Source organism: Gambusia affinis, linkage group LG18 (genome assembly GCF_019740435.1).
Source record: "Gambusia affinis linkage group LG18, SWU_Gaff_1.0, whole genome shotgun sequence".
In the NCBI taxonomy this organism is placed as follows: Eukaryota; Metazoa; Chordata; class Actinopteri; order Cyprinodontiformes; family Poeciliidae; genus Gambusia; species Gambusia affinis.
In genome coordinates, this window is record NC_057885.1 from 20,892,082 (window position 1) to 20,918,365 (window position 26,284).

At 36.3% G+C, this 26,284-nt stretch overlaps 2 protein-coding genes across 12 annotated transcripts in view; one reads left to right on the forward strand and one right to left on the reverse strand.

The window, feature by feature from the left end:
- dysf (dysferlin, limb girdle muscular dystrophy 2B (autosomal recessive)) overlaps nucleotides 1-13,684 on the reverse strand; it is an 88,259-nt gene extending 74,575 nt beyond the window's left edge. For 3 of the 8 annotated variants that reach the window (XM_044097541.1, XM_044097542.1, XM_044097539.1), the window contains exons 1-4: nucleotides 13,367-13,684; nucleotides 2,617-2,672; nucleotides 2,013-2,104; nucleotides 1,047-1,152 (exon numbers count right to left, since the gene is read on the reverse strand). In XM_044097541.1, the coding sequence (XP_043953476.1) occupies nucleotides 1,047-1,152; nucleotides 2,013-2,104; nucleotides 2,617-2,672; nucleotides 13,367-13,454 (342 nt within the window). In that variant the 5' untranslated portion in view covers nucleotides 13,455-13,684. Of the gene's footprint in view, nucleotides 1-1,046; nucleotides 1,153-2,012; nucleotides 2,105-2,616; nucleotides 2,673-10,014; nucleotides 10,364-13,366 lie in introns of those variants that run through there. The other 5 variants (XM_044097547.1, XM_044097543.1, XM_044097546.1 and 2 more) reach the window with 3 other exon arrangements.
- Nucleotides 13,685-16,091: 2,407 nt separating this feature from the next.
- On the forward strand, nucleotides 16,092-24,853 carry LOC122820276 (zinc finger protein 638-like). Of its 4 annotated transcripts, none has more exons than XM_044097550.1 (10): nucleotides 16,093-16,309; nucleotides 17,745-19,040; nucleotides 19,773-19,834; nucleotides 20,192-20,230; nucleotides 20,331-21,321; nucleotides 21,936-21,997; nucleotides 22,847-22,885; nucleotides 22,998-23,183; nucleotides 23,262-23,494; nucleotides 24,650-24,853. In XM_044097550.1, exons 2-9 carry the CDS (start codon nucleotides 17,817-17,819, stop codon nucleotides 23,467-23,469), a joined length of 2,811 nt encoding a protein of 936 aa, XP_043953485.1. In that variant the 5' UTR covers nucleotides 16,093-16,309; nucleotides 17,745-17,816; the 3' UTR covers nucleotides 23,470-23,494; nucleotides 24,650-24,853. The 4 variants fall into 4 exon arrangements, with proteins under 4 accessions (XP_043953486.1, XP_043953485.1, XP_043953483.1 ...); XM_044097548.1 differs by having other exon boundaries at nucleotides 16,095-16,309; nucleotides 22,968-23,183; XM_044097549.1 differs by having other exon boundaries at nucleotides 16,299-16,477; nucleotides 22,968-23,183.
- Nucleotides 24,854-26,284: the final 1,431 nt, after the last annotated feature.

The window sequence follows — 26,284 nt, forward strand, 5'->3', positions numbered from 1 at the left end:
ATAATAATGTGTTACCTTCCATCAAGTCAGAAAGCGTACGAATTCCCTTTATTGACCATATTTTGAAGCCAGAGTCCATAGCGCCTGGTAGAAACATCGGGTTATCACAAATAGGTGTAAGAGGTGATATAATTTGGAACCTGTCCTCAAGTTTTTGGACCATTTGCCATGCCCTCACAGTGTTAATAGTAATGGGGTTACTGCAGTGTGTTTTTATAGTATGGTTTTTTCCCAAAAAAAGTAAATTTTTTAAAGGGAACCTGGACATAGAGCTTTCTATATCGAGCCACAGAGAAGCAGGCCCCCCTGTCCAATCAGCAGCAGCACGCATGTGAGCGCTGATCTGATACTTTCGTATGTCTGGGAGATCAAGGCCTCCACTCGCGGACGGGAGGCACAGTGTAGAAATTTTTAAGCGTGGTTTCCTTCCTGCCCATATAAAAGAACTCAGCCATCCATTTAGAGCCTTAATTGTTTTACGGAGAAAAAGAACTGGAATCATTTGTATGGGATATAAAAGTCTGGGCAGGACATTCATTTTTAGAAGAGACACGCGGCCCAACAGTGATTGCTTATTAATAATAGCAAAAAAATAAACATCAAGCCTAAAACCATAAAACTGTAACGTAATGAATGTTCTGCTTTTTGTGTGGGAAATGTTTGTGTTTTTTTTCTGTTGAATCCTGATACACTAGTGTCTGTGTGTAGCGTAGTTGATACAGAGCGCGGGAAAAAAGTGGCTTTGAGTTATTCTTTAATGTTTTTTCTCCATTATTTTTCCTTCTGCTGTGGCACACTGCATAAATTAATAAAAACTACATCTCCAGGTTTCATTTAGTTAACAGAATTGTTTGGTTATAAATGGCAGATAAAACAACTGTCTTATTTAGTTTAGCTTAATTTATGTTTAATATTTGAGCTGCATGTAGATTATTTTAAATTAAATGCGTTTTGCTGACATGGAGTTTAGAGTGATTTATTGTTTCTCGTGTGTTTATGGATCAGCGATATCGACGTGTTGGAGTTGTACCGGTTGATCGGCTTACCCCTGTGTTGTTCCTCTTTGTGTCCAGCAGGGAGACGGTGAAGGTGGCAGCAAAGTTGGGAGAGTTGAGAACGTCTCTGAGACCGAGCCGACATTCACCCAGAAACCTGATCAGACCAGTGAAGACAAACATTTACATGGACTTTTCTTTTTAAATAATCCCACTCAAAACCCAGATTGCACACAATGATATGGTTTTACTCCTATTTGTAAACAGTACATCCATCCAAACCTTTATCATACATTGCTGGCAGAGTACGCAACATATTTTTACTCAAGTAAGAACAGAAATACTTCATAATAAAATTACCCAAGTAAAAACAAAAAGTACAGCAAAGTAAAGATACTCATAGAAGTAAGTTTTTTCCAAAACTTTCCTCAAGTGAATGTAACTGAGTAAATATAACTACCCAACTCTGGTTACTGGAGACAAGAAGAAGTGCAGCTGATGGAAATGTTGTTTAATACTGAAGCTTTACTCATTGCAAAGTCACATTATAACTAAAATATTAAAATTGTAAGATGAATACTTTGGTTTCAAATTCCCTGGTGAAATTTTATTTTTGTGTTGTAGTTTCTCACCTCCACCTCAAAATAGTTTTTGTTTTGTTTTTTTCTCAAATTATAATTTTTTTGCACATTGTTTATTTAGAAAAAAATAATATATTACATGATATTATTGTTTCTATTTATCTTTTTAATGTGTCATTAACATATTTTGCAGACACCTATTAACCTTAAGTTCTTTTTAGGGTTTTAACAAGATAATTTGACGGAAAATACACAAAAACACCTAAGGGTTAGTAGTTTGATGTATCAACATTGATAAGTAACCAAATACCAAAATATTTTCCTCTAGAAATAATAACTGGAACTAAAACTGTTCAAACAACTTGATGACTTATTGCTATTGCAAATTTATGAACTCTTCGTAAAAACCAACAGTGAGATATTTTAAATTTTGTACCTGTTTCTTCCCATTTTCTCATGATCTTTGACCACACAGTGAATTTCTGCTCCAGAGTCCAGAGGAATCCCCTTTAGGTCCCATTCAAATCCCTAACAGAGGGGAAATAACATCATAAAAGCATTTAAATGTTTTAACTGCATAGAGAAATCAAAAGATAAATTCTCAAAATAGAATAATTAACTCTGAACATCAGTTAGATCTGGTTAAAATTATTCTAATGTGTTATTTGCATGAGTGTTGCTGCTGGACTTTAGCTGTTTGAGTAAATATTTTATTTTAAAGTCTGTATATACTGGAAAATTAATTAGCTTTGACTTATTCTACAGATTTCTGGTAGGTATAGATTAGCTTGTATGACAAAATAACAATTTTTCTATTTTAATTATCAATCAGACCAACGTGTTTGAAAACATGGATGAAAAATTATTCTTAAAACTTGAAACTCCAGCAAAGAATATATTTATTCAATAATACTAATTAAATGCATAATTAAAGGTAATAGATTAATATGTCAAAATATTGCAAGTATATCCTGAGATATTAGAATGTAAAGTTTCTCATCAAGTTTGGTATTTTGATAATTGGGTAACATGAAACTCACCTCGTTCCAGACTGGGTTGGGGTTGTTTTTAATGACCTTTGTCTTCTTCTTTGACCCTGAAGCAGAAATAAAAAATGTTGGACAAGTAGCACAGTCACATTGACAGATTACAACTGACCCTGCAACATGATATTGTTTTTAATCCAGGAAAATAAGAACAAAATGTAAAAGGTTCCAGTGAAGCTGCTGGTTGAAAATTCAATAAATAAATGTTGTTGTATTAGATAAATGAGTCAATTTGAATGAGTTAAGCTGAAAAACAACTGCACTCTTGTTATACAATCACTTTCAGCTTTATGCTACATCTATGTGGAACCAGCAACAGAAAAACATCAACTTAAAGTTGCTGTTGTCACAATTTTGACATTATGATGTCACCAGGTGTCTGAACAGATAAATGTGTGGATGTGCCAAAACTTTCTCCAGCGGAACAGAAACAAAGCTAAAGTTTTTATCTTCTGGAGGAACGATAGCACAGCTGGAAACTAGAGATCAGGTCTAAAATGTGGGAGTGGTGGTGGACTCTGACCTGAACATTCAGAGCCACATAAAGACGGTTACAAAGTCGGCCTTCTATCACCTGGAGAACATTTCCTGGATAAGAGGTCTAATGTCTCAGAAAGATCTATGGAAATTTATTTATCTTTAGTCGCATTAATAACTGGAACAGTGTCTTCACAGATCTGACTAAAAAATCAATCAGATCCAGAACGCTGCTGCTGGAGTCCTGGATAAAACCAGAAAGTCAGAGCACATCACCCAGTTCACTGGCTCCCTGTAACTCAGAGAATAAACTTTAAAATACTGTTGTTAGTTTATAAATCTCTGAACTGTTTAGCACCACAATACATTAAAGATCTGCTGTTGTCATAGCAACCTTCCAGAACTCTCAGGTCTTCTGGTTCTGATCTGCATCCCCAGAATCAGAACCAAACAAGGAGAAGCGGCATTCTGCTTCAAAACAGCCAAAACACTGAGTTCATTTAAATCTAGACTAAAAACCCACCTGATCAGAGCTGATTTTGAAACACCATAAATTAAATATTAATCAATTTATTTGATGTTTATTGATGATTTTTTACTGTAGCATTTGACTAAGTGTAATGTTTATTGCATCTTTCATAATTGGTACATTTTATATTTTTTATAATGTAAAGCACTTTGAACTTCCTTATAAATAAACTTAACTTTTTTCATGTTATTTAATACAAACATGTTTCTACTTAATGTACTTAGGGTTGAATCTGCTTCATATGGACTGTGTTGTCTTCTAGTCTTTTTTGTCTTCAAAAGGACATTTTATTGATATCTGAAATCAAAACCAAATCAGTCCCAACTCTGATTTCAAAGCTAACCTGAGCTTGTTATTTTGAATCGGTTCTCAAATAACAACCACCAACAAACAATGTCCTTATGTGTGTGTGTTATCTTTCTGCCACTTCCTGCAACATGAAGTCCTGAGCTCTGATTTCCTGCCCTGTCAGGCAGAAAGGGTCAGACGGGACAATGAACAGCCAGAATAGGTTATCAACCACAGAGGAGATCTAAATTCAGTTCATAGTATTTATACAGAGGTCATCCCAGGTCAAACTATAAACACACACAGGGATGTGAGCCATCGCTGGTTATCGATGAAGACCTTTATCATTATTTTTGTTCAGTTTCAGTGGATAAGAGGAAGAAATCCAGACCGGAGTTTGATTCAACCAGACAGAAGGAAATAAAAACAATGCTCATTGTGTTGTTCATGACTCAACTGGACACAATCGAAGAAACTGCCCCAAAGTTCAAGGACTTTAATCTATCATGAACTGCGTTTCAATTAAACAAAGAAAAATCAGAGCAGTGGAATTAAAAAATAAACTTCCTTTTTCAGTAAAATGTTTTTATGTCCAAGAAATGAATAATTCTTGTGTAAAAAGTGTATAATTTGACTCAGTCCAAATTGCATAGATGAAATAACACACTATGATTGTTTCATTCCTTAAATCCCTAATGAATCTAATTAGCATCAAACCTAAATTTACACTAATGCAAAGTTTAAAAGTATAATCTCTGCAGAATTTAACACTCTACTGACTGAAAAACCATGAGCAGTACACATTTTTTTGTAAAACTGGGCATAAATTCAGGATTACAATGTTATTGATTAAAAACAAAGTGACTTTTGATTTTCTCTTGAGTGAGTGGTGTTCAAACCTTTTGCCCCAATGGTCAAAATAGTCAAGTTAAAAACATATGTGGGATTTTTTTTATGAATTAATTAATTTTTTAATTAAATGCAAAAATTCTTGTGACTTTCATTATCTTATCTGCTCAGATAATAAAGTAATTATTTACTTTATTTAACAAAGGGTCATAAAAAGTAAATATTTTTGGGAGGGTTGAGGGTTTGATTATTTTCTGAGAAAGCGTTGCTATATTTGTATAGCATACAATACGACTAATAATACTTTGTATAGCAATAATACTACAAAATCACTACAAATGCAAAAATCCCTTTAGACTTAAATGAATGTTGTAGCTTCTTTTGTAGATTTAAGATTTTATTTGTCTGAAAAAATTGTTAATCTAAAACAATTGAAAACAAAATTATCCCTCTGCATCAATCACCGTGTTTACACGACAATTTTGTCTCACTCTGGAACTGTAGAGAGGGGCCACACAAAATCATTCAGAGGGCCACAGATGGCCCCCGGGCCGCACTTTGGTCACTTCTGATCTCCATTAATTCCAAAAGTTAAAAACAAAAACGCACCATTCTCCACCTCTTGTAATGCACACCCTCAAAATCTTGTTTTCTTTCCTGTTTTTCCCACTTCTATCACACAACACACACATGTTAGACCCACACATGGCCAACAAAGTGCAAACACACACACGCACACTGAGAAGCTCCTACGTAAGTGGACCTCCGTTCTTAGAGGATATCTTAAAAAACATCTCCACCCTTCCACACACAGGTCGAGAGGTTGCGTTACTTTCTGTGTGTGAAGCCCTAAAATGTCCCTCGGGCTGGTATCTGAGTTTGAATCTGAGAGGAAGTAACGCAGCATTAACTTCCCGCCTGGTTCAGCTTGGCACATTTTCTGTCATGATCTGAGAATAGAACAGGGAGCAGAGTGAACCCGGCATGGGAAACCCAAGTTTAGAGCTGCACGGCCCCGTGTGTTTGTCTGTCCGTCAGCCAGCATTACTGCATGTGTTATTTTAGGAGCAGAACCCAGGGAGTAGCTAGGTCTTTTCTTATAGCACAATTGTGCACAAACACCAATATGGTATGAGACGCAGTGGTTTTCATTTTTCCACCAAATTGAGCAAATTGGAATTAAATTATCTTAATGGAAGCACGGCAATTAAAAAAACAACTCTTTTTTTTTATGTTTTTGCGCTAAACTAGCTCAGTTTCAAATGTGATGCAATTCTTTGTCGATATTCTGCTGCTGCCATAAAAACAGAACGTTGCAATTGCGGTGTTTCCCTTAAATAAGAAACGTAATGAAAATCACAGATAAATAAGTTTATTGAGGCAATAAAAGAACAAAATTACCCCCGTACCACTTCCTGCTGTTTTCCTCTCCTTTCCGCCAGCAGTAGCGTTCAGTTGTTGAACACGTGACTCTTGTGTTGCAAAAGTTTCCACCCCAAACTTTATTTTCATAACTCCAATTTGGCCAATGTAAACGCAAGTGTTTTTTCATGTGATCAATGACCGGATGTTACTACTGTCGGAAACGACGAAGAAGACAACAGGAAGTAGTTAGTGGATGACATGTGCATGTTTCTAACTGACTTATGTGAACAAACTTATTCACCTGTGATTTTAATTGTTATTTAATAGAAACACAGTGAAAATGTGCGTTTTTTTTTATTTTTCAAGATTAGTCAAATATTGACAAAGTTTTGTGTACATTTGTAAGGGAAATGCAAAAACTCAAAAGTCTTGAGTTTTTTCAAAATTGGCAACTTTCCATGGAGCAAATTTGCTTTCATAATTCAAATTTGTGCAGATGTATGATCAATGGAAATTAAATTATACAGTCAACAGATACAAGACAACAGTCTCAGTGTATAATCAGCAGTGTTTTGAGTTTTCATTCCTGGTTTGGATGGATGAGAAAACTTATTGTTTCTCAGGAAATCTTTCACTCTGCACACAAACACAACCACTTGCTGTCAAACTCAATCACTTTTGCACCTGCAGACAAACAGATGCAGGAGTGAGGAAAAACAGTCCACACAATATCATTTAAACATTACTAAAGTGCAGCATCAGTGGTCAGAGCGACTTGATAACTTATAAATAAATAAACTTATAAATAAATACAGTTTCCATAAACCAAAGCCTTCTCTTCATGTAAATAATCTTCCACAGGAGGGAAAATCTTCAGGTTCCAGTACTGACAGCAGCACACTTATCTGCCCCTTCCTATGTTTATATCCCAAATGGGATTTATTACCTCCATACGACGGCTCTGCCTGCTTCTCCTCCCACTGTTTCCTTGCTGATCTCTTATAATTTCTATAAATGGACATGGTGTCTGTTTTCCAGAGTGAAGGAAATGCTCACTGCTGGTCCTTGAATGGTTTAAAATACAAACCTTTAAAATATCTTGGGTTGTGACGTTCATAACAAAGAACATGTCAGTGTAAAATTGTAATAAGCTGTTTGGGATTGCCCTGTGAACTTTTGTACATTGTTTCCCATTAATTTAAAAGGTTTGAGGTTGTTTGCCCACCTGATAGTCCTGTAGACTTGTTTGATTGGGGACCATTTTGCAACATCAGTTATATTTTCAGTTGGTTAAATTAACTAAATCCTTTGAAAAACCAGTTCCTCTGGTGCTGCACCAAAAACCACTGAAGAAACAACAAAATCATCTGAAGGAGACACTGGCAACTTCATTCTACATAAAATTTAAACAAAAATGGAGTAGCGTCAGATTTTAGAGGTTGTAGGATTTGTCTTTTGTTTTTGGAAAAAACAACAAGCCATTTCTCCTGTTAGAGTGAGATTCTTGCATTTGTATTGGTTGTATTATTTACCCAGAATTCCCTGCACTGTAGTCTTCTTCCTGCTTTTGGAGGGGACTCTGCGCCACTTGGCATACACACATGCATTCCAACTTCACCAGGGTTCACTTTAACCAAACCAGAACCTAGGATTATAGGATGACCAGAGTAAAATGTTTGGTCCACATCAGAGTCTGATTATGCCTTCACACCTCCCCAAGTGAAGTGGAGTTGGATTAAAGCAGATTAAACAGGACTGGTGTGAATTCACCCTTAAATAAACACGCAAGCCTAGCGCTAGCAGGAGAAAAAGTTTGTCATTTTTTTGCCAAACACCAATGAGAAATCAAACAATCACTAAAATCTGGCATCGCTCCATTTTTGTTTACATTTTGTTAAGGAAGTTGTGCTCCGTGTCTTCTTCTGAGGTTTTTGTGTTGTTTCCTTCAGTGGTTCATTGTGTAGCGCCACCACAGGTGAGGAGGGGAACAGGTTTTCAAAGAATTTGGTTTGTTTGACAGTGCAGTGTGGAAGAAAACCACAGTAGCTGATAATGTAACAAATGTTGCAACTTTGGTCCCAAATCAAACCGAGTCACCGGGCTACCAGGTGTGAAAACACTGTTAGTGTGATAGACCAACACAAAGTGGTGCAGAACTGTGAAATGGAGGAGAATTTTTAAGTAACAAAAGTGCTAAAGTGTAAAGTGTGACATCATGTTGGTATAAATTGAACTGTTCTCTGAAAACCTCAGAGGGAAGTTGGGTACTCAGCCAGACAAGGAGCATAATCCAGAGAATCGGCTAAGATGGAAAATGGAAACTAATTCACATGAGAAGTGGATGGAAACATTGCTATTAGGTGGTATAAATCAAATATCAATGGATTAGAATGGCCTAGTCAAAGTACATAAGTAAATCCAATTGAGAATCTTTGGGAAAGACCTAAAATTAATATTTATATACAGTCTATTCAATTGTAGCTACATTGTGTCAAAATGTGTTAAGAAGCTTTATGTTCAAGCTTTCTAAAGCTCATCATCCAATCAGACTTCACTTATCAGGAAAAGGAAACATGCCACATCAATAACGCTAAAGAGTTTTAGGTCAGTCACTGAAGTAGAAATTAATCTTTCTGGCTGAAGTGTTGTGTTTTGTTTTGAATGTCATGTCCATTTTTCACTGGTCTTGGTGTGAGACTTTGTTTTAGCAGTGAGATTAGATGTAAGTTAGGGCTGCAGCAGGGAGGTAAATGTCTGATGGCACCAGGAAATTGTGTTTGGACAAAGGCAGGAAGTTAAGCGCAGAGTTCACCTCATTAAGGAGGCAAACACCGACTTATGGAAAGTACAAAAAAAGTTGGACAAACAAGATGATGGAGGGCAGGTAGAACAGTTGTTTACCTTTGTTACCCATTCAGTCGTACATTACATCTATTATGGATGCAAACAAAGGATTTAATCAAATCAGAATGGTTTGATCAAATATCCAAGACCTGGCTAGACGAACTCCAACATTACTATTTGTACAATGAGGCAAAAGACTGAATGCTAAAATGCAAGCATAAGTTTTAAAACGTAGAAATAATTAAATTGGTGTAAGAAAAAATACTGAAGGCCATTAGCATATTAGCACTGATTTTGCAAATGCTTATATTTCTCCTCACTAAAATCAGATTAGCATCTTCGCTAAGCTAAACAAGGCTAATATGTTAGCTTATCTTAGAACGTGGCAGACAAATGTTAAACCCTGACAAATGTGTAAGTGAAAAACTTAGCAATCAGTGCTGCTATTTGGAGCTTAGCACTATAACTAACACAGATTTGCTTTTTAAACCATTTTATCAGGTAAATAAATTTGTGTCTACGCTAGGCTAAAGAAGACTAACGTCTTGACAACGTGTTACTCAAAAAAACAAAAAAGTTTCCAGAAACATAACATAAATAAAAACTTTTAGTGATAATTAATCGTATTACTAGCGTAGAAACGCTTCCTCTCTATAATTTTATTTAATAAAACAAATTAGCATCTTGGTGGAGCCAAACCGGAGTGGGTAGGAGAAACAACAATAACACATTTAATATTATAGTAATTATAGTTCAAGACATTCAAGAAGTAAGCATGTGAGCATACTCCTTAAAGTGTGTATATATATGTTTTTTACTTTATTAATTATATTATTATTACACACTCCTCAAAAAATGACAATTCATGATTTTTCTAGCGAAATCTATTATTTAAATTCTTAACATTTGGGATTAGTTCTGAATTTTGCTTGTCTGTGTTCTTTTTTTTTAAAAATATTATTCTGTATATTAATGAATCCCTTCTAAAACAAAGGAGGTTTGGGATGTTTTGACACATTTCGCCAGAGCTGTGCCCTTACCTCTAAACGTGACACTGGCCAGAGGGTCAGATCGCCTCAGGTTGTTAGCCCGCTGAAGAACGCAGCGCAACATGGCTGAAGCAGAATCCAACTGGGATGAAGGGCTGAAAAAAGTCCCTCGGATCTGACAGTTTCAGATCTGAATGAATGAGAAGTGACCGAGTTCAGAAGGTCGAAAGGATCCAGGGCGGAAGAAGCAATGGCTTACATAACGAGGCATCCACAATAATCAGCCTTGGATGGGAAATAAAGATCTTCTGGGTTTCTTCTGGAAAAAAATCTCCACCTGATGAAGTTGTTTAATGGTAAAAAAAAAAATCCACGGATTGTCTGTTTCTCAAGCAGTCTTTTCTGGTTTCTTCCTCTCTGAATCTCTTGTGCAGAAAAACTGCAGTAAGCGAGTCTGTCAGGAGCACACACCTCACATTCAAAGGAAATCTCAACATTTCCTGTTCTCTTTTCCTCTCTTATCTCCTGATTGTTTCCTTTTCAGCCAAATATTTGCCAGAAAAATATCGGTTTCTACTCCCTTCACTCATTTTGTCTCTGTGTGTAGTTGTTCTTTTGGTAAATGTTTAGGTCTGATTTTAATCTGATATTTTCAGTAAAACAAAACGGCTCAAAATCTTGTTTTCAAAACTGCATTACAACCTTTTTTTAACCTCTAAAATATGTTACGGCATTTGAGAAAGTTTGTTGAGATTTCAACAAACACGTCGTCTGAAAATTAAAGAATAAAATCAAGAAATACAAAATTGATTTAAGAGATAGTTACTGGTTTAGAAATGTACTTACAAAAACAGAATGTTTTTGCTTTTGTTAACTGTATTAAACATCATTTACCTTTTCAGGCAAATTGTTTGACTAACCTTTATTTGAAAATGTATTTCCTATTATTTAAAAATCACCAGTTTTACGTCCATACCACGGTAAATACAAGCACATACAGTAAAATAGCGCCGCCTACTGGTGGTAAACTGTGTTCACAATGTTCCATTACTTTGGAGAGAAAGCGAAACTAAAAATCACAACAAAGTAATTTCTACGGATTTAATACAGTTGATAAATATTTTTTAAACACTTAGTAGAGAAGCTACAATCAAAATACTTTTTGATAAATTTTTTTAGAAATATAAAACTAAATTTGGTCAAATAAAAACAATTCTTAGAGGTGATGCAATTAATTTCTAATTAATTACAATTACTGTAAAGCAAGCCTACATACATATTATAGTATATGATTAAGAAACTATGGATACTAATATTAAAATATTGATGATGACATAATGAGGCAAAAACATGTGTACATAAAACAAATTAAAACATTAACAATTACAGAGGCAACCACACAATTTATGAATGAATAGAGAGTGGGAGTTAATAAGGTAGTCTTTGTCACACTCCTATTTGATAATTAATAATTTACTTTATTAAATAAAATTATAGAAATGAAACATTTCTATGCGAGCAATAATGTCAGTTATCGCTGCAAGGCTTTCATTTCTGTTAATATTTTCATATTTTTACTAGGCTTATACAATGTCAATACATTATATTAGCTTTTTTAGCCTAGCATAAATACAAATTTATTTACCAAATAAAATGCTTTAAGAAGCATAAAAAAGGACAAAAAAAATCAAGGCTAGCGATGGTGTTAATCGCTAAAAAGTATTGCAAATTGCTAAGTTTTCACTTATGTATTTTTCAGCATCTGCCATTTTCAGAGTTAAACTAGCATATTAGCCTTACTTCTCTTAGCAAAGATGCTAATCTGGTTCTAGTGAAGAGAAATATTAGCGCTAGTGAGGTCAGTGCAAATATGCTAATATTAGTAGTGGATGATTTAGACAATGTCTTGTCTGTATATATTTATTGTATATATTTGTGCATATGTGTATAAATATTTCCATCGATGTGAATAGTTACCCTGTTAACGAGGATCTTCAGTGATGTATTTGGAACAATGTAAAGCATGTGACATTACATCATAACACTGAGGTTTAAGTTAAATTTCTTGGCCAACTTTTGGTTAGTATTTGGTGTCAAATATGAAAATAAAGAGTAGAACAACACACGTTTTCTAAAAATGGATTACTGACAACTGAGTGGCAAATAATTCAGCAAGGGTTCATAATGGTTTATTCAAGTCCAGATTTTTGTCTGGATAGTCACAAGTTGGTCTTTGTGTACTGCAGGCTCTGGCATATATCACACAGGGAAACCTTTGTGCTCCAACAGTGTCATAAGTTTAATGCAAGGATAGAGAACTCAGTCGTACTAAATGTTTACTCAAGATGAACAAAACAACCAATCTGTAGATAAAACTGTATTTTCAGCACCTGGAAAAATTGATGAATCAATTTGTGGTGTACTTTGTACTGACAAAGCACAAAGTACTTTTATTAGTCTAACAATCACTGACAATTGATTGTCAGGGATTGTGGTGTACTTTGTCAGCACAAAGTACACCACAATCCCTGACAATCAATTGTCAGTGATTTTTAAATCTAACAATCACTGTACGGCAATCAAGACGCCATTGTTTTTTTTATTTTTAAGTATTTAGGAGACTGAGCGGTGGGACTTGAAACTGCTGCTGCGCAAGTTACTCAACAGCTTGTTGCTAGGTAACCAAAGAATTAATAAGTTGCTAGGTAACCAAAGAGCGAGTGAGTTAGTTGATTCTGCCCAGTTAGCTTAGGTAGCCAGGAGAGGTTGAACAGCTAAAGTCTTTTTTTCTGCCTATCAGTTCAGTGAATATTTTATATATATTTATTATTCTATCAGATCTGTTGATATTGATCAAGTGTCTATTGAAATGTATACTGTTACTGATTTACTGTCCAGATCTACCGAGATAGTAGGTATAACACCTGAAACATGCTCAGTTTAAGAAATTTTGTCTGTCTAGAAACTTTTTGTTGGTTTCAGTCTAACTGTTGGTTTCAGTCTAACTGTTGGAGCAGCTGCTTCAATTCAGTGCCTCATGAGCATGACTGTGAGAGGGAGGAGTGTCGGGGTTCCCAGAGGATAAACTGCTGAGAGTCTGGTGCTGGCTATAAACACAACCAGGCTTCAGAGGAAACACAGTGACATTCTTCTTCCCTATCTGTCACTTCGTCCCCAATTTAGCTGCTCACTCTTTCCTATCATCCTAACATCTTCCTGTGTCGGCCGCACCCTATGAAATGCTAATATTAGAAAGGTTTATCTAATAACCTTGCAGCTGTTTTAGAGTTTGATGACAACTTCAACTGGAAAAGGCCTCCATGTACGCATGCAAAAATATTTTTATAGGTTTTTGTCCCATAATTTTCCTTGACTTTTACTCACACATGGTCACCATCCTTACCTTCATAGGTGACACTGCAGTAGGCATCACTGATGTCGTCGTCCGGCGTTTGTAGACGCTCCGCACACAGAATGAACACACGCAGCATTGCTCAAACACACACAAGCACAGGTCCTTCAGATCCCATGAACACTAACACACCCAGTGTGGTCCATATATCCCAAAGACACATCTAGGAAATCCATCTAAAGACAGATAAGGAAATGAGAAGAGGAAGAATGAATAAGGGCTTGGAGAGCGACTGGTGGAGCAGCTGTCTCGCCCCCCTCCTACCCCCAGCACTTGCATAGCCGAGCAATCGTCCACAAGCTGACTCATGCTCAGATACACACCGTCCCTTCAATCACAACTGGCTTAAAGGGCTACACACTCACAGAGTGGCCCTTTTTATCCAACCATCATCCTCCCAACAACATGCCACTGTTTATCTACACACTCCTCTGCTGGAACAATCAAAGCATCATACAGAAAATTAATTGGAGATTCAATTTGGATGAAATTTACTGGACAAGCAGAGCAGCTATGAGTGTATAAATGATCTGATTAACGCTGGGCTGAGTGTATAAAAAGAGGTGTCAAGTAAAAATGAATAAAGGCAAATTTTATATTTGAACCCTTGAAAAATAACACATTTTTCAACTTTAAATCCTTAAAAGGGTGATATTATGTATTTTTCAGGCATATATAAAACTGTCACAATAACAAAACTTGCTGGACAATAAATTGTCCCAGATGTTGTAGTGATAAATTATAATATTATTTAGAGACCATTTTGAAGTAATATAATGATAATGTTATAATAACGCAAGAAAAACACATTCAAAAGTCAGTAACCTCTAAATTAAAATGAACATTTAAACACGATAAATCAAGCAAATGGAAAATATTGAGCTCATTTTAATTTTGTCATGATTAATTGATTTATTGCTAATTGACACAAACTCTCTTTGTTTATTTCAATTAAATTGTAGACAAATTCATGACATGTCTGAGTACTGCTTTAATAGCTGTTAAATAGATTTTGTTTGTATTAACAGTCATTATTTAATTGCTCTACAGACTGATTGGTGTTATTAAAGGAAAGAAGGGGTGCACAAATTTTCCTGGCTAGTTTTCAGTGTAGATTAGATCTTCTGGTGTGTTAAAATAGTACAAAGTAAACAGCACTCCTTTCATTTAATTAAACTAAACTATATGTATTTCCAATCCATGGATAAAGTTTTTTATGTCCTACTTTTAAACTAAACAGTTGTAGTAAAAATGCACATTCCAGAAACTGTAGTAAGTACTTCAATCAGAAAAAGACATTATTATTATAGACTATAAAATGAAATGTACAATTTATTGTCCAACTACATGAATCAAACCCAAAAGCCCAACCCTTTATGCCATATGACTGAGATAATCCGAATCTCATGGTTTGGGTCAAAGCGGTCAGAGAGAAAGGCAGTTAGGAGATTTCACAGCCTGAACTTTTGACTTTACCGACTGTAAAACTGCTCACAGTGACTTCAATTCACAACTCCCAAAGAATAATATTAAAAACCAAAGTGTTATACAGTCAGACAAGAACAAATGATGTTTGCTAGTCAGTGCAGAGTGGAATATGTCAGGAGGGGATTTCTGTTGCCCTTCTATTTATAATCCAACCCACTTGGCTGCAGGCATTTAGACAGTGTGTGTGTGTGTGTGTGCGTGTGTGTGTGTGTGTGTGTGTGTGTGTGTGTGTGTGTGTGTGTGTGTGTGTGTGTGTGTGTGTGTGTGTCCTGGTGGGAAGTTTTCTAACTTTAGAGTGGGGGATAAAGCTCAGTATGTTGACCCCACATTGTTGTTGTTCAGCAAGAACCACTTGTGCAAAATTCACTTTCTGTACTTCCATTTGGGTCTCTCCTGTTTCTACACAAAAAATACAAACAAAATACTTTATGCTTTATGTTAATAATTTAATATTTTTAGGTGGTTGGACAACAGGTCGTTTTAAAAACTTTCAGATTATCAAGTCGCAGTGGCTGGGTAGGCACTGCCCGTTACCTAGCAACCCCAGACGAGCCCAGTCCGTCACTTAGCAACCCAAGCGCAGCGCCACCCACAGACGAGCAGCAAGCTAGCTTACTGGTTATACCGCTGTGTTCAACGGCTGCTTTAAAAGAAAGGTGTTTTGTTATTGTCTTGCCATTCAGAAATCTCTTGTTACATTCTTAATAGTTGTTCATGAGTCTTTATTTCTGCTTCTGAGTCTTATTCAGGAACAAAGATGTACGGCCGCGGCCATGTTTAATAAACGTTGAGTTGGAGGGGCGTGGCCAGCAGCAATTTATTTAGATTTAAAGTGACAAGAGGCTCTAAAACTGCTAATTCTGAAAGGAGCACAAAGTAAGACTAAAATCTCATTATCTAAGAATGATTTTGTGCAAAAAAATGTAATTAACATGTTTTATACAGCACATATCTATCCTTACCTGTTCACGGAAGCACTTAAGTATCAAAAATATTGCTGCTATTCATTGCTTTTTAGAGGAAATAATCAATGGCATGGAATGAGAGCAAGGGTGAGTTATGAGGCATCAGACAAAGTCCTATTTCTGAATAATTACACACAGAACCACCATTTAAAAAAAATAGAATTACATCTTTAGGGTCATATATATGTTCAATTTTAACTATGTGAAACCAACTTAGCTTTATTATATAGTCAAAAATATTTAATCAATATCAAAATCAAGCACTGTTGCTTGGCTGCAAGAAGGTCTTTGGTTCGAGTCCCGACTTGGTATTCTGCACGAGTCTCCTCCAATCAGCTCCAAGAATCATCCCTCCAACTCCAAAGTCTCTGACCGCAGCTTTTCTCCCGGCCAGCAGTCGGCAGTAGTTTGGAGTCAAACTGGGAGGAGAAGAAGAAGAAGAAGAAGAACCGCTGACGTTCTCCAGGTTCATCCGTATAAGGTAAACGGTGTTACCAGCACAGTAAAGCCCGTTAGATTGCAAAATGAACGACATAACAATGCTACCTATGCAAGAATTTCCTGGCAACGTCTGTTAATTTTACCGGGACGTAATCAACGGTTGACGGTTAGCAACGATAGCTTCTTAGCTTGAACCTGCTCACATCAGGTATAACATCTTCCTGCTAACAGGAACCTATGCTGAAATAATAACTTTAATTTAGAAGTTTTTTTTTTCTTTTTTATCGACATAGGCGATTCTGACTTATAATAAGTCCTCTTTCTGACATGATGTTTTATGTCCTTCGTAATAACTGGAAAGGATTTTGCAGAATATTTCCTAGCATTGGAGTTGAGCAAAGTAGTGTTTTGAGGTCATCGTGAACGATAAAGAGTCGCATTTATCGTCAGAAATGAATCCGTTATCATCACGTGATCGGTGTTTCTTCCGCTAAACTGGTAGTAGTTAGGTTTTACGTTTTAATTTCTGAGCGTTAATTCAATGTATTTTATTTAGAATACAATAATTCACAACACATCTCGTCAAAAATACACATTATTAACAAGCATTTTGACTCTAGTTATCAAACTATTGAGTAAAGTAGATCTTATTGTTTAATTTGAGTAAAAAGTTGTCTATCAAAGGAAACCTGGCAAATTACATTGAGTCATTAACTTGCACCGTATTATTATTCTTTAATATAATGAATGAGTTATATACAGCTGTACCTCAAATAATTAGAAAAGTTATTTCAGTAATTCAAAAAGTGCACATTGAGTGCTACATTTCCTGTGTTTATGTCTGTTAATTTTGATGATTTTTGGCTTACAGCTGATTAAAAATAACAAATTCAGTTAATCAGAAAATCAAAATATAACATAAAACTAATAAAATAGGAGTTTAATGCAGAAATGTCATGCTGTGCTTCCTAAAGAAGCTAGCTGTTCGTTCTGTGTTTCATTCAAGTTTACTAATGGAAAGTTGAGTGGAAGGAGGGAAGGTGGCTGAAGATGAAGCACCATGTGAGAGTTTGTGGGAGATTAATTAATTCCATGATCAATTAAAACAATCTCACTAATTTCAATTTCCATGGTTTGTTGTCTTTCCCTGTTTTAGAAATTTCTTTTCAGACTTCATAATTCTTTTCATTTGTTGTTTTTGTTATTTTGTTCATTTATTTTGGATAGGTAAAATGTCTTCCAGTGCAGTGTTAAATATTCATTAGAATTTAAAGTTTATTAATCTTTTAGGATATGTTCTTGGATTATTATTCCACTACCATTATATTACTCGAAAATGGTCTCAAAACAACTACATTATCATTTATTCAAATATTTCTGGGACAAATTATTATCCAGAATTTGCTGTCGTGACAAGCCTGCCTTTTCGCTCTCATTTTGTCTCTTATATATATTTTCTTTTCTTTTGATTTTAGGCCTAATGAGCGTGTTTTTATCCGGATTGATCTCGTTTGGAAAAACTTGAAGATCTGGAGTTTACTTACATCATGTCTCGATCCACCCAGAACCAGAATGGACCATCAGTAAAAAATATTCCCAAGGAATTTTCTAATCCTGGAACTGCATCCAGGTTGACTTTTTCTGGTTCTTCATCTCTTGACAACTACCTGCCAGCTCAAAACACACCTGAATCGGATAATAATAAGTTGGTAGACCGTGTCAAACATGTGGAACATCGTGATATGAACTGGAAGACTTACTTTAATGAAATTAATGAATTTCCTTCCTCCTCTGCAAGGCCATCAGCATCCCATGTAGGTCCTGATTTTGGTAATTTCTCCTTGGACTGGCTCCACATTTTCAAACCAAATACTAACAACAAACCACCAGAGTTTCTGTCTGGTTCTGATGGCAGACTGGAGGTTGTGTCTGGTGAACAGAAAGACGACATGCCGTCCATTCCAGAGTCAGGAGACGATGAAAACCCAGTTCCAGGCAGATTTATTTTCTCGTCTGAGATCAGTCATCTAAAACATACAGGAGAACCAGTCGCTGCGATTCTTCAGAGCTTCGGCCTCGAAGACGGATTGAAAAAACTCGACCCCCACATTTTGAAGCAAGTCAAGCCTGCAGAACTGTCCTGCGTATTGCATTCGATATTTAGCAAGATAGAAATAAAAGGAAAGTCTTCTGAACCCCAACCTAAACTAAAAAGTATCCTGAAGCCAAGCAAACTGAGGGACTCTAGTTATGTGGATGTAGAAAAGAACAATGGTTGGATTGTAGATGAGTTACCACCAGATAAAGAAAGTACATCGGCGTTAGTCTCAGAGAAGACATCTTTGGCTATAACAGATATTGATCCACCTGAGCGATTAAAGGAAAAGGACGCAATATCTGCCACACATACTGTCATTTCTAACAGTAACGCTGAAAACAGACAGAAAACAACTGAAAAGCAGAGGCCAAAGCAGCATAAAAATGTGAAACGGAAATCAGAATGGAAGCTGGACGAGCATCGACAGAACAAGCCAGCGAAAAAGTCTGAGAAAGGTTCTTCTGTCAAATCGCCACTCAGCAAAAATTGTAAAGTCCAGATGTCGATTTTAAGCAAACTGCCGTCGATAGTCCGGGAGTGGGTGTTGAAGCAAATGAAAATGTCGGAGGGCAAGCAGCCGACGATTGCCATGATCGAAGACTATAACGGCGTCACGCCGAGGTTGTTTCCCCACCGGTGTTCCCTCTGCGATGTAATCTGTAAAAAATTGAGGGTAAGAATTTAATTTAAACTACATTCTGGTGCTGCATTGGATTAATTAATTGATTTGAATTATTTAAGTTCAATTAATACATTTTAATTTTATTTTATTAATTTTCCTATTTGTTATGATTGATATATTCTAACTCAAAGGATTATCAGAAGTAGCGATTAATGTACAAAATGTAAAAAAAGGGCTGATTTTCTATAGATATAAGAATCATTATCTTTGACTACTATATTACAACGTACTACAAGAAAAAAAATCATACAAGAATAAATAATATTAAAAGAGTAAAGTCATGAAATTACTAGAATAATTTTCATAATGTTACGAATGAAGATATAACAACACAAGTAAAAAATCGTACGAGAATAAATAATATTATCAGAATAAAGTCATTGTTTTATAACAAAGTCATAATATTACAAGAATAAACTTGTATGACAAAGTTTAAATATGACTTTATTCTCATATTATTTCAACTTAAATGTGGTAATATTATGACTTTATTCTCATTTAATTTGGAAATAATTTTCATTAGTGAGGAAATAATGAGACAAAATGACTCATTTTGGATTACAGTCCTGGTCAATCCTTTGCTGACAGGAAATGAGTTTAACTTTAGAGCTCCAATTTCACTCCATTTTACTCCCTTTGATTGGTGAAAAAACTGTCCAGTAATGTTTTTTAATGCTATATTAAAGTAATTTTAAATGTTTTGTTGTTTTTTTCCTCTACAAGCATTGGTTCCTCCACCTGAATGAAACGAACCACATTGGGAACCGGATTCTCCTGCAGCTGAAGTCAGTTTTTACTTCATTCTCCTTTAATCTAGACTTATCCTTGGTTAATTTATTGGTAGACAACTTGTTGTGGCAAGAAACTAACTTCCTCCTTCCCCTGGAGATTGTCATACAGTGACTATAAAAACTAATCACCTCCTTGGATGTTTTTACCATTTTGATTACTTGTACAAATCAACCATGAGCAACAAAATTAGCTGTTTTTGACCCCCAAAAAATTAACAAAAAAGCACTGAATGTACTTTCAAAAAATAATTAAAATATGTGAAATAAGTGATGGATTTAGCTGAAGAATTTATTTTGCGTCCATCACCTGACCTTCTACCTTGTGCTAAATTAGTATTTTTGGTTCCACAGATATCCTGAATGGGTCGCTAAGATCCAACCGCTTCCCAGGTAAACTTCTGCATCCGAGACAAAAGCAATCAACAGCAGATTGTATTTTTTACTGATCTGATCTTTATTTCTGTTTCCTTTTTGTTTTTATTGGTGAAAGAAAAAATGAAAAGAAGTCGCTTGCAGATTCTAAGAGTTTGAAACAGCAAAAAGTAAAAGTTGATGGTCGCAACAACGAGTCCAACAACCTGCGGGATCAGCAGAGTCAGAGGTCACGATCTTGGTCCCGCAGTCCAGGGTCTAGTCAAAGACCGATGGGAAAATGCCACAGGTCCATCCCGGTCAGCTCCTCTGGAGATAAAGAAGAACAGCGATCCAGAACCGACCGGTCTGTAAGGGGGAAGGCTGATCCAGAACCAGAAACTCCTGGCAGGTATACTCCAGAATCAGCTGCCGAAGTCCTAAACATGTTTGGACTGGACAAAGAGGACCTAAAAGAACTAGAGTCATACCCTGAGGATCAGCTGACTTCTGAAAATCTACATCTGGTTTTACGTGAGATTTTCTTGCGGAAGAAGAAACGAGCTGCTGAAAACCCTCCCGAACCCAAAAACGACGGACCCAGAGGTCGGGATAAAACGCCTCCTGGTTCTCTGAAGCCAGTTAAAGTGATTGACTACAGACGTTCTGCTAAATATGATATTGTTAGCAACACGACAGAAACGACCACTGAGGATGATCCAAGTCCCACTGGTAGGAAAGAGTCACCACTGGAAAAGTGCGACAAACCAACACAGGAAGACACCCAGCTGCCCAAGTCTGAAAGAGTTATTCCTCAATCTACTCTGAAGCAGATGTCCAAATCCAAAAATCCCAGCAGTTCAATGGTTAAAGATCAAGAAAAAAGAGTGCAAGTCTTGAAGAAGAAAGCTAAACTGAAGCATAACATTAAAGCAACATGTAAAACTAGGAAAGCTTTACCATGTGCTGTTTCATATGCAAAACTGTCTCCAATCAAAGTGCCGCCTGTGAAGACCTTAATTTCCAACCATCTTCCAACACTCGCCATGATTAAAGACTATATAGCAGCCGCGCCGTCAAGGTTCCCACACACCTGCTCCATCTGTAACAAGAAGTGCTTCCACACGGAGGTGAGCGAACGTTAGCTTCGTCTGATGTTAGCAAAGCTTTAGAACATTTATTGTATAGGTTTTTATTGAACAAGCAACGAGAGCTGAGAACGGCAACGGCTGTTCGTATCCTAGCAACACGAAACAACACCGAAGACAAGTTGCCGGCCAGCACCATAGCGATACGGCAAAAATCGTTCCGAAAATAAATCACCCACTTGAACCCGCTGAATTATACTACTGGGCATTGTTTTAAACATGCCACACCCATAGGGGGCAGTGTAGGGAAAAGATAAAACTCTACTAGCCAAAACAACAACTTCCTGTTGGGAATTAAACATGGCGCCAGGACATTCGTTTGTGTGAACTGACAGAGAGGTTGAACAAATAGATAAACATAAATATTTATAAAGCATACATGCTTCTCTTTGTGTTTGTATATTAAATAAAACCACAATCAACTTGAGGTTTGTGGCTGGAATGTGACAAAACGTAGAAAACTAACAAGGAATGTGAATACTTTAATATCTAGAGCACTGTAGTATTAAAATCTCACTGTGTTTAAATAGTGTCAGAGTTAACTGATTTTGATTTAGGTTGAATATTTGTAAATATGCTGTTGTTCTGGCTCCCAGGACTGGCTGTCACACCAGAACTCCAGCTTTCACCTGGAGAGCTGCACAATCCTCCGGACACAGTAGGTCCTCTCCTAAACTCTTTTTTTTTTTAAATAAATAAATGAAAATATCAGTAGTTTTACTGTCCTTCATTTCTTTATGCAAGATGACAAATGCATTTCAGGTGTTTCAAACCAAATCAATGGTTGAACGCGGATACTTGATATATAAAAAAGCAGAAAAGTAGTTTTTATCACTGTTTGACATTAATAATTAAACAAAAGTTTCTGTTTTAGGATATATAAGATTACCAAACTTGTTTATATTTTCTGAATTAGCTAGATTAAAGTAAATAATTCTGGGATTAAAGTCAAAAGTCTCAAATTATATTCAAAAGTATCACAGAAAAGTAAGAATTCTCAAATGAGGCAGAATTTGTAAAAAAAAAAAAAAAAAAAGTCAGAAATCCCAGACTGTTAGAATCTTTATTAAACTCAGAATTGTCAAATTAAAATTAAATTAATGTTGAAATTCTAAAATTAAAGTCAGCATTCTAAGATTTCAAATTAAAGCCAAAATTGCCAGAGAAAAGTTAGAATTCTCAGATGAAAGTCTGATGAAAGTTGACATATTTCAGATTAACATGGGAATCTTCAAATTTAAAGAGGAGCGCGGTAGATGTCCCGTCAGACCGTCAGTTCCCAAAATCACACACACAAAAACTCGTAAAACTGAACATGTCCCAGACCGCGAACATGGCAAAAAGACAGCAGGAGGATTTAGTGGCCCAAATCCTTTTACAGAGGTAACAGCTGTTTATGCTAAGCTAAAGCATCTTAGCTGTCTCATCTAGTAACTCATGGATCAAACGAACATTGTTAGGAAAGAAGAAGAACTACAGATTTTTTTTTCTTCTCCTTGTTCCACAGATATCCACATTGGGATGGGGATGTTCTACCAATCCTCAGGTAAAATCCCTCTATTTTAAACAAGAAGTAAACCTTAAGTCCTTTGAATTTCCAGTTTTGTTTTAAACCATCATAATTTTAGTGCTGAAGCTGAAAGTCCATCGACATTCAGTTCCATCGACAGAAACCTCCATCAGTATTACGGCTCAGAGGGTCGAAGGAGCAACTCCCGCTCCCGTTCTCGGTCCCAGTCTCGGTCCAGCTCCCAGTATCGGTCCCAGTATCGGTCTCGGTCCCGCTCCCGGTCTCGGTGCCGCTCTCGGTCCAGATCACCTTATAACCATAGATACACCCGCAGGTTTGTCAGGAGAAAGAAAAAGCAGAAACAATTTATCATACATAAATCTGCCTGAGCCACATTCTGCTTCTCTGTTAGGTCTCGTCCTCCTTCCTGGTCTCCACGTCTCAAAAAGCCGTCCTCCCTTCCCTGTCGCTCACATTCAGGGAGTCGTGAGAGACGGTCGTCCTCCGGGAGGAAAGACGGGAAACCGTCTTCATCACCCAGAGTGAGCAACAAGAAACAGAAGCTAGATCACGAGAGCCGATTGTCCAAAGAGAGTTCAGGTCCTCGTGAGAAATTATGAGGAAGGAATCTTCTACAAAAATCAGGTATTTTACCAACAGAGCAAAGAAAATATGTTTTATTTGTAAGGTTGTCAGCATTAACTCGCCTGAAAAGTTTAATTTGTTAATATTACGTAATGCAGATTAATCACTCTACCTATCTTCAGAGGTGGGTAGAGTAGCTAAAAAAATGTAAATATGTTGAAACCGCACCACTTCAACATATTTTTACTCAAGTAAAAGTAAAAAGTACCCATCGATGAAATTATTCAAATAAGAATAATAAAGTATTTGGTAAAAAATCTACTCAAGTACTGAGTAACTGATCATATTATCAATTTCCTGTTTAAAAATTACACCATCAGACGGACCAAAACATAAAGTTAATTAATAAAAATACTATAATTATGAAATAACAAAATCAGACAAAAAAAATTTTTCCAAATTTTTTTGTTTTTTCAATACAGAACTTATGAGAGGTGTGTGTCTGTGGCTGGTCAATCTATGGTTAAAATGTTTGTTTTTCATTCAGTGGGTAGAAAAATCCAGAAGTTTTACTCAAGAAAAAGTAGCAATACATCGTAAATAAAAAGTACAATTTAGTAAAAATCCTCCTAAAAGTATTTTTCCCAAAAATTATTCAAGTAAATCTGATTAAATGTAAGTAGTTTGCCTCTTTTGACCTAAAAGCCTCTCACTGGCAGAGTGTTACTTAGGTCACATGGGAAGCGACGAACGACAGTAAAACGTGAAAGTTTCCCACGACAGCAACAAAAGTTGAACATTTTCAGCTTTCTTGTGTTGATAATGCATCTGCACATCTATGTGAACAAGCTCACTCGGCTGGATGAGGCCAAGTTGCCTCATTGCAAAAGTTTCATGAGAAATTAATAGACATTTCTAATTTAACGTTTAAAACAAAATAGTTTCCTTAAAAACTTCCTGACTGTAAAAACCTGGAAAAATTAGAATCTTAAGTCATGTTGGGCTTTAGACAACAAAATATTTTCTTAAACATTTTTTGAAAACAGGCGTACAGTGGCAGTTTTTGATGTGGGTAGTTGCCCACAAAAAAAAATAGATAATTGCTTGAATTTTAATTGGTTGTAGTGGAACAGAAGGAGGGACTTTGAAAATCAGAATTGTGACTCTGTTTCTTTGTTTTTCTTTGTCCTTTTTGTTTAAAATCTTTTTTAAAAGCGGCGCTTGACAGGTTTTGTTCGACATACTCTCCGCCATCCTGCAGTGATGCCAAGCTGGAGCAAGCGAAGGAGTTGGACACGAAGCCCTATAGTAAAGGGAAGAATAGTTCTGGCAAATCTGTGATCGGTGTTGAGGGGAAGGATTAATACAGTTATTTTTGTGTTTTATAACAAAGAGTTTAATAAAATATGTGTGTAAGGATTCTGGTGTCATCTTGATCCTCACTAGAGATTATTCACTACTGAAGCAACAATAAACTGCTCTGAACAAATGAAAAACATGAGAAATTATATTTTTAAAGGGCTAATATGTGTTATCCATCCACTGTCATTTTACAGCACAATCAAGTAATTGTGTTACCTTCAGTTATAAAAATTCTCTATATGTCAAACATTACTTAAAAGAAATTCGACTTTGTAATTTAATTGGGCCTCTGTCTTTTTAAGAAGCGCCTGCTCTATCAATGACATTCCTCCATTAAAGCTGCAGTATGTAACTTTTATAAAAATTTAAAAATGACTTTTACATACTTGTTGAAACTGTTGTGACAGTATAATAAGAAACAAGTAATATGTGAAAAAAAAATAAAGCTCCTCTTCCTTCTCCCCATAGACCTGCTGTCATCTGAAAACATTTACTGCTCTCAGTCAGAAACAACCAATCAGAGCCAGGAACAGAGTCTTAGTGCTGTCAGTCACCCTTGTATATATCCTCCTGCCACAATGCTAAGACTAGTTAGCATGATGGTGGACAAAGGGCTTTTCTGTAATGGTAAGTTGTTTCTCAGTCATTAGAACGTTTAGCAGCACATACTCAAAGTTAATTGACAGTGATAAGATGCTCCTTCTGGCTCTGATTGGTTGTTTTTGACCAGGATTCTTGGAATTTTGCAGACTGCAAATATAGCTCAAGGAGGAAGTGGAGGAGATTGATTTTGTTCAGATTATCTGCACCCTGCCGTTAAACCATGTTGATAGCATTAACAAACTTTTTTTTTTAAGTAAAAGTTACATACTGCAACTTTAAGTCTGTTTATGTAATACTTGGGCGTAACTCAGACTCCTGGATGTCAACAAACAGCTCACCATGGGGTCCTCTGTATGTGCCAAATGTGCATCAAGTGGCATTAAGGACCTGCTGACTGGAGCAGGTAAAAGGGTTCATAAGGGTGGAGCAGCTCAGAGAGGTAGGATGGAGCAAAAATGTCTGAACAATGAGAGCAAAGAGGAACTGGAGTCAATTTCCTTGTTTTAATGCCCAAACTTGACCAATAATGCTGATTCAGATGTTTAAAAGTTACGTAACAGAAGTAAGGTCTTTTTGGCCATGGGAAAAATGTAATTTGGCTGTTTTTATTTATCAATTCTCAACTATATAATTGATAGTTGAGAATCAACTGTTCAATTTTCCAATGATGGAAAAAGTGCATGCCCTGCGACAGACTGGCGACCTGTCCAGGGTGTACACTGCCTCTCACCTGGAACTTAGCTGGAAATAGGCACCAGCAACCCTCCCGACCCCATTAGGGCCAAGGGTGAACAGAAAATGGATGGATGGATCGAAAAAGTGCAAACTATTTTTAACTATATAACTTAAAACTTGATATTGCCTTTTTTGTCACCACCAAAATAA

Coding starts and splice junctions, on each gene's coding strand:
- LOC122820276 (XM_044097548.1), top strand. CDS start 17,817: ATGTCTCGATCCACCCAGAACCAGAATGGACCATCAGTAAAAAATATT. Junction 19,835..20,191: donor CGGATTCTCCTGCAGCTGAA/GTCAGTTTTTAC, acceptor TTGGTTCCACAG/ATATCCTGAATGGGTCGCTA. Junction 21,322..21,935: donor AGAAGTGCTTCCACACGGAG/GTGAGCGAACGT, acceptor TCTGGCTCCCAG/GACTGGCTGTCACACCAGAA.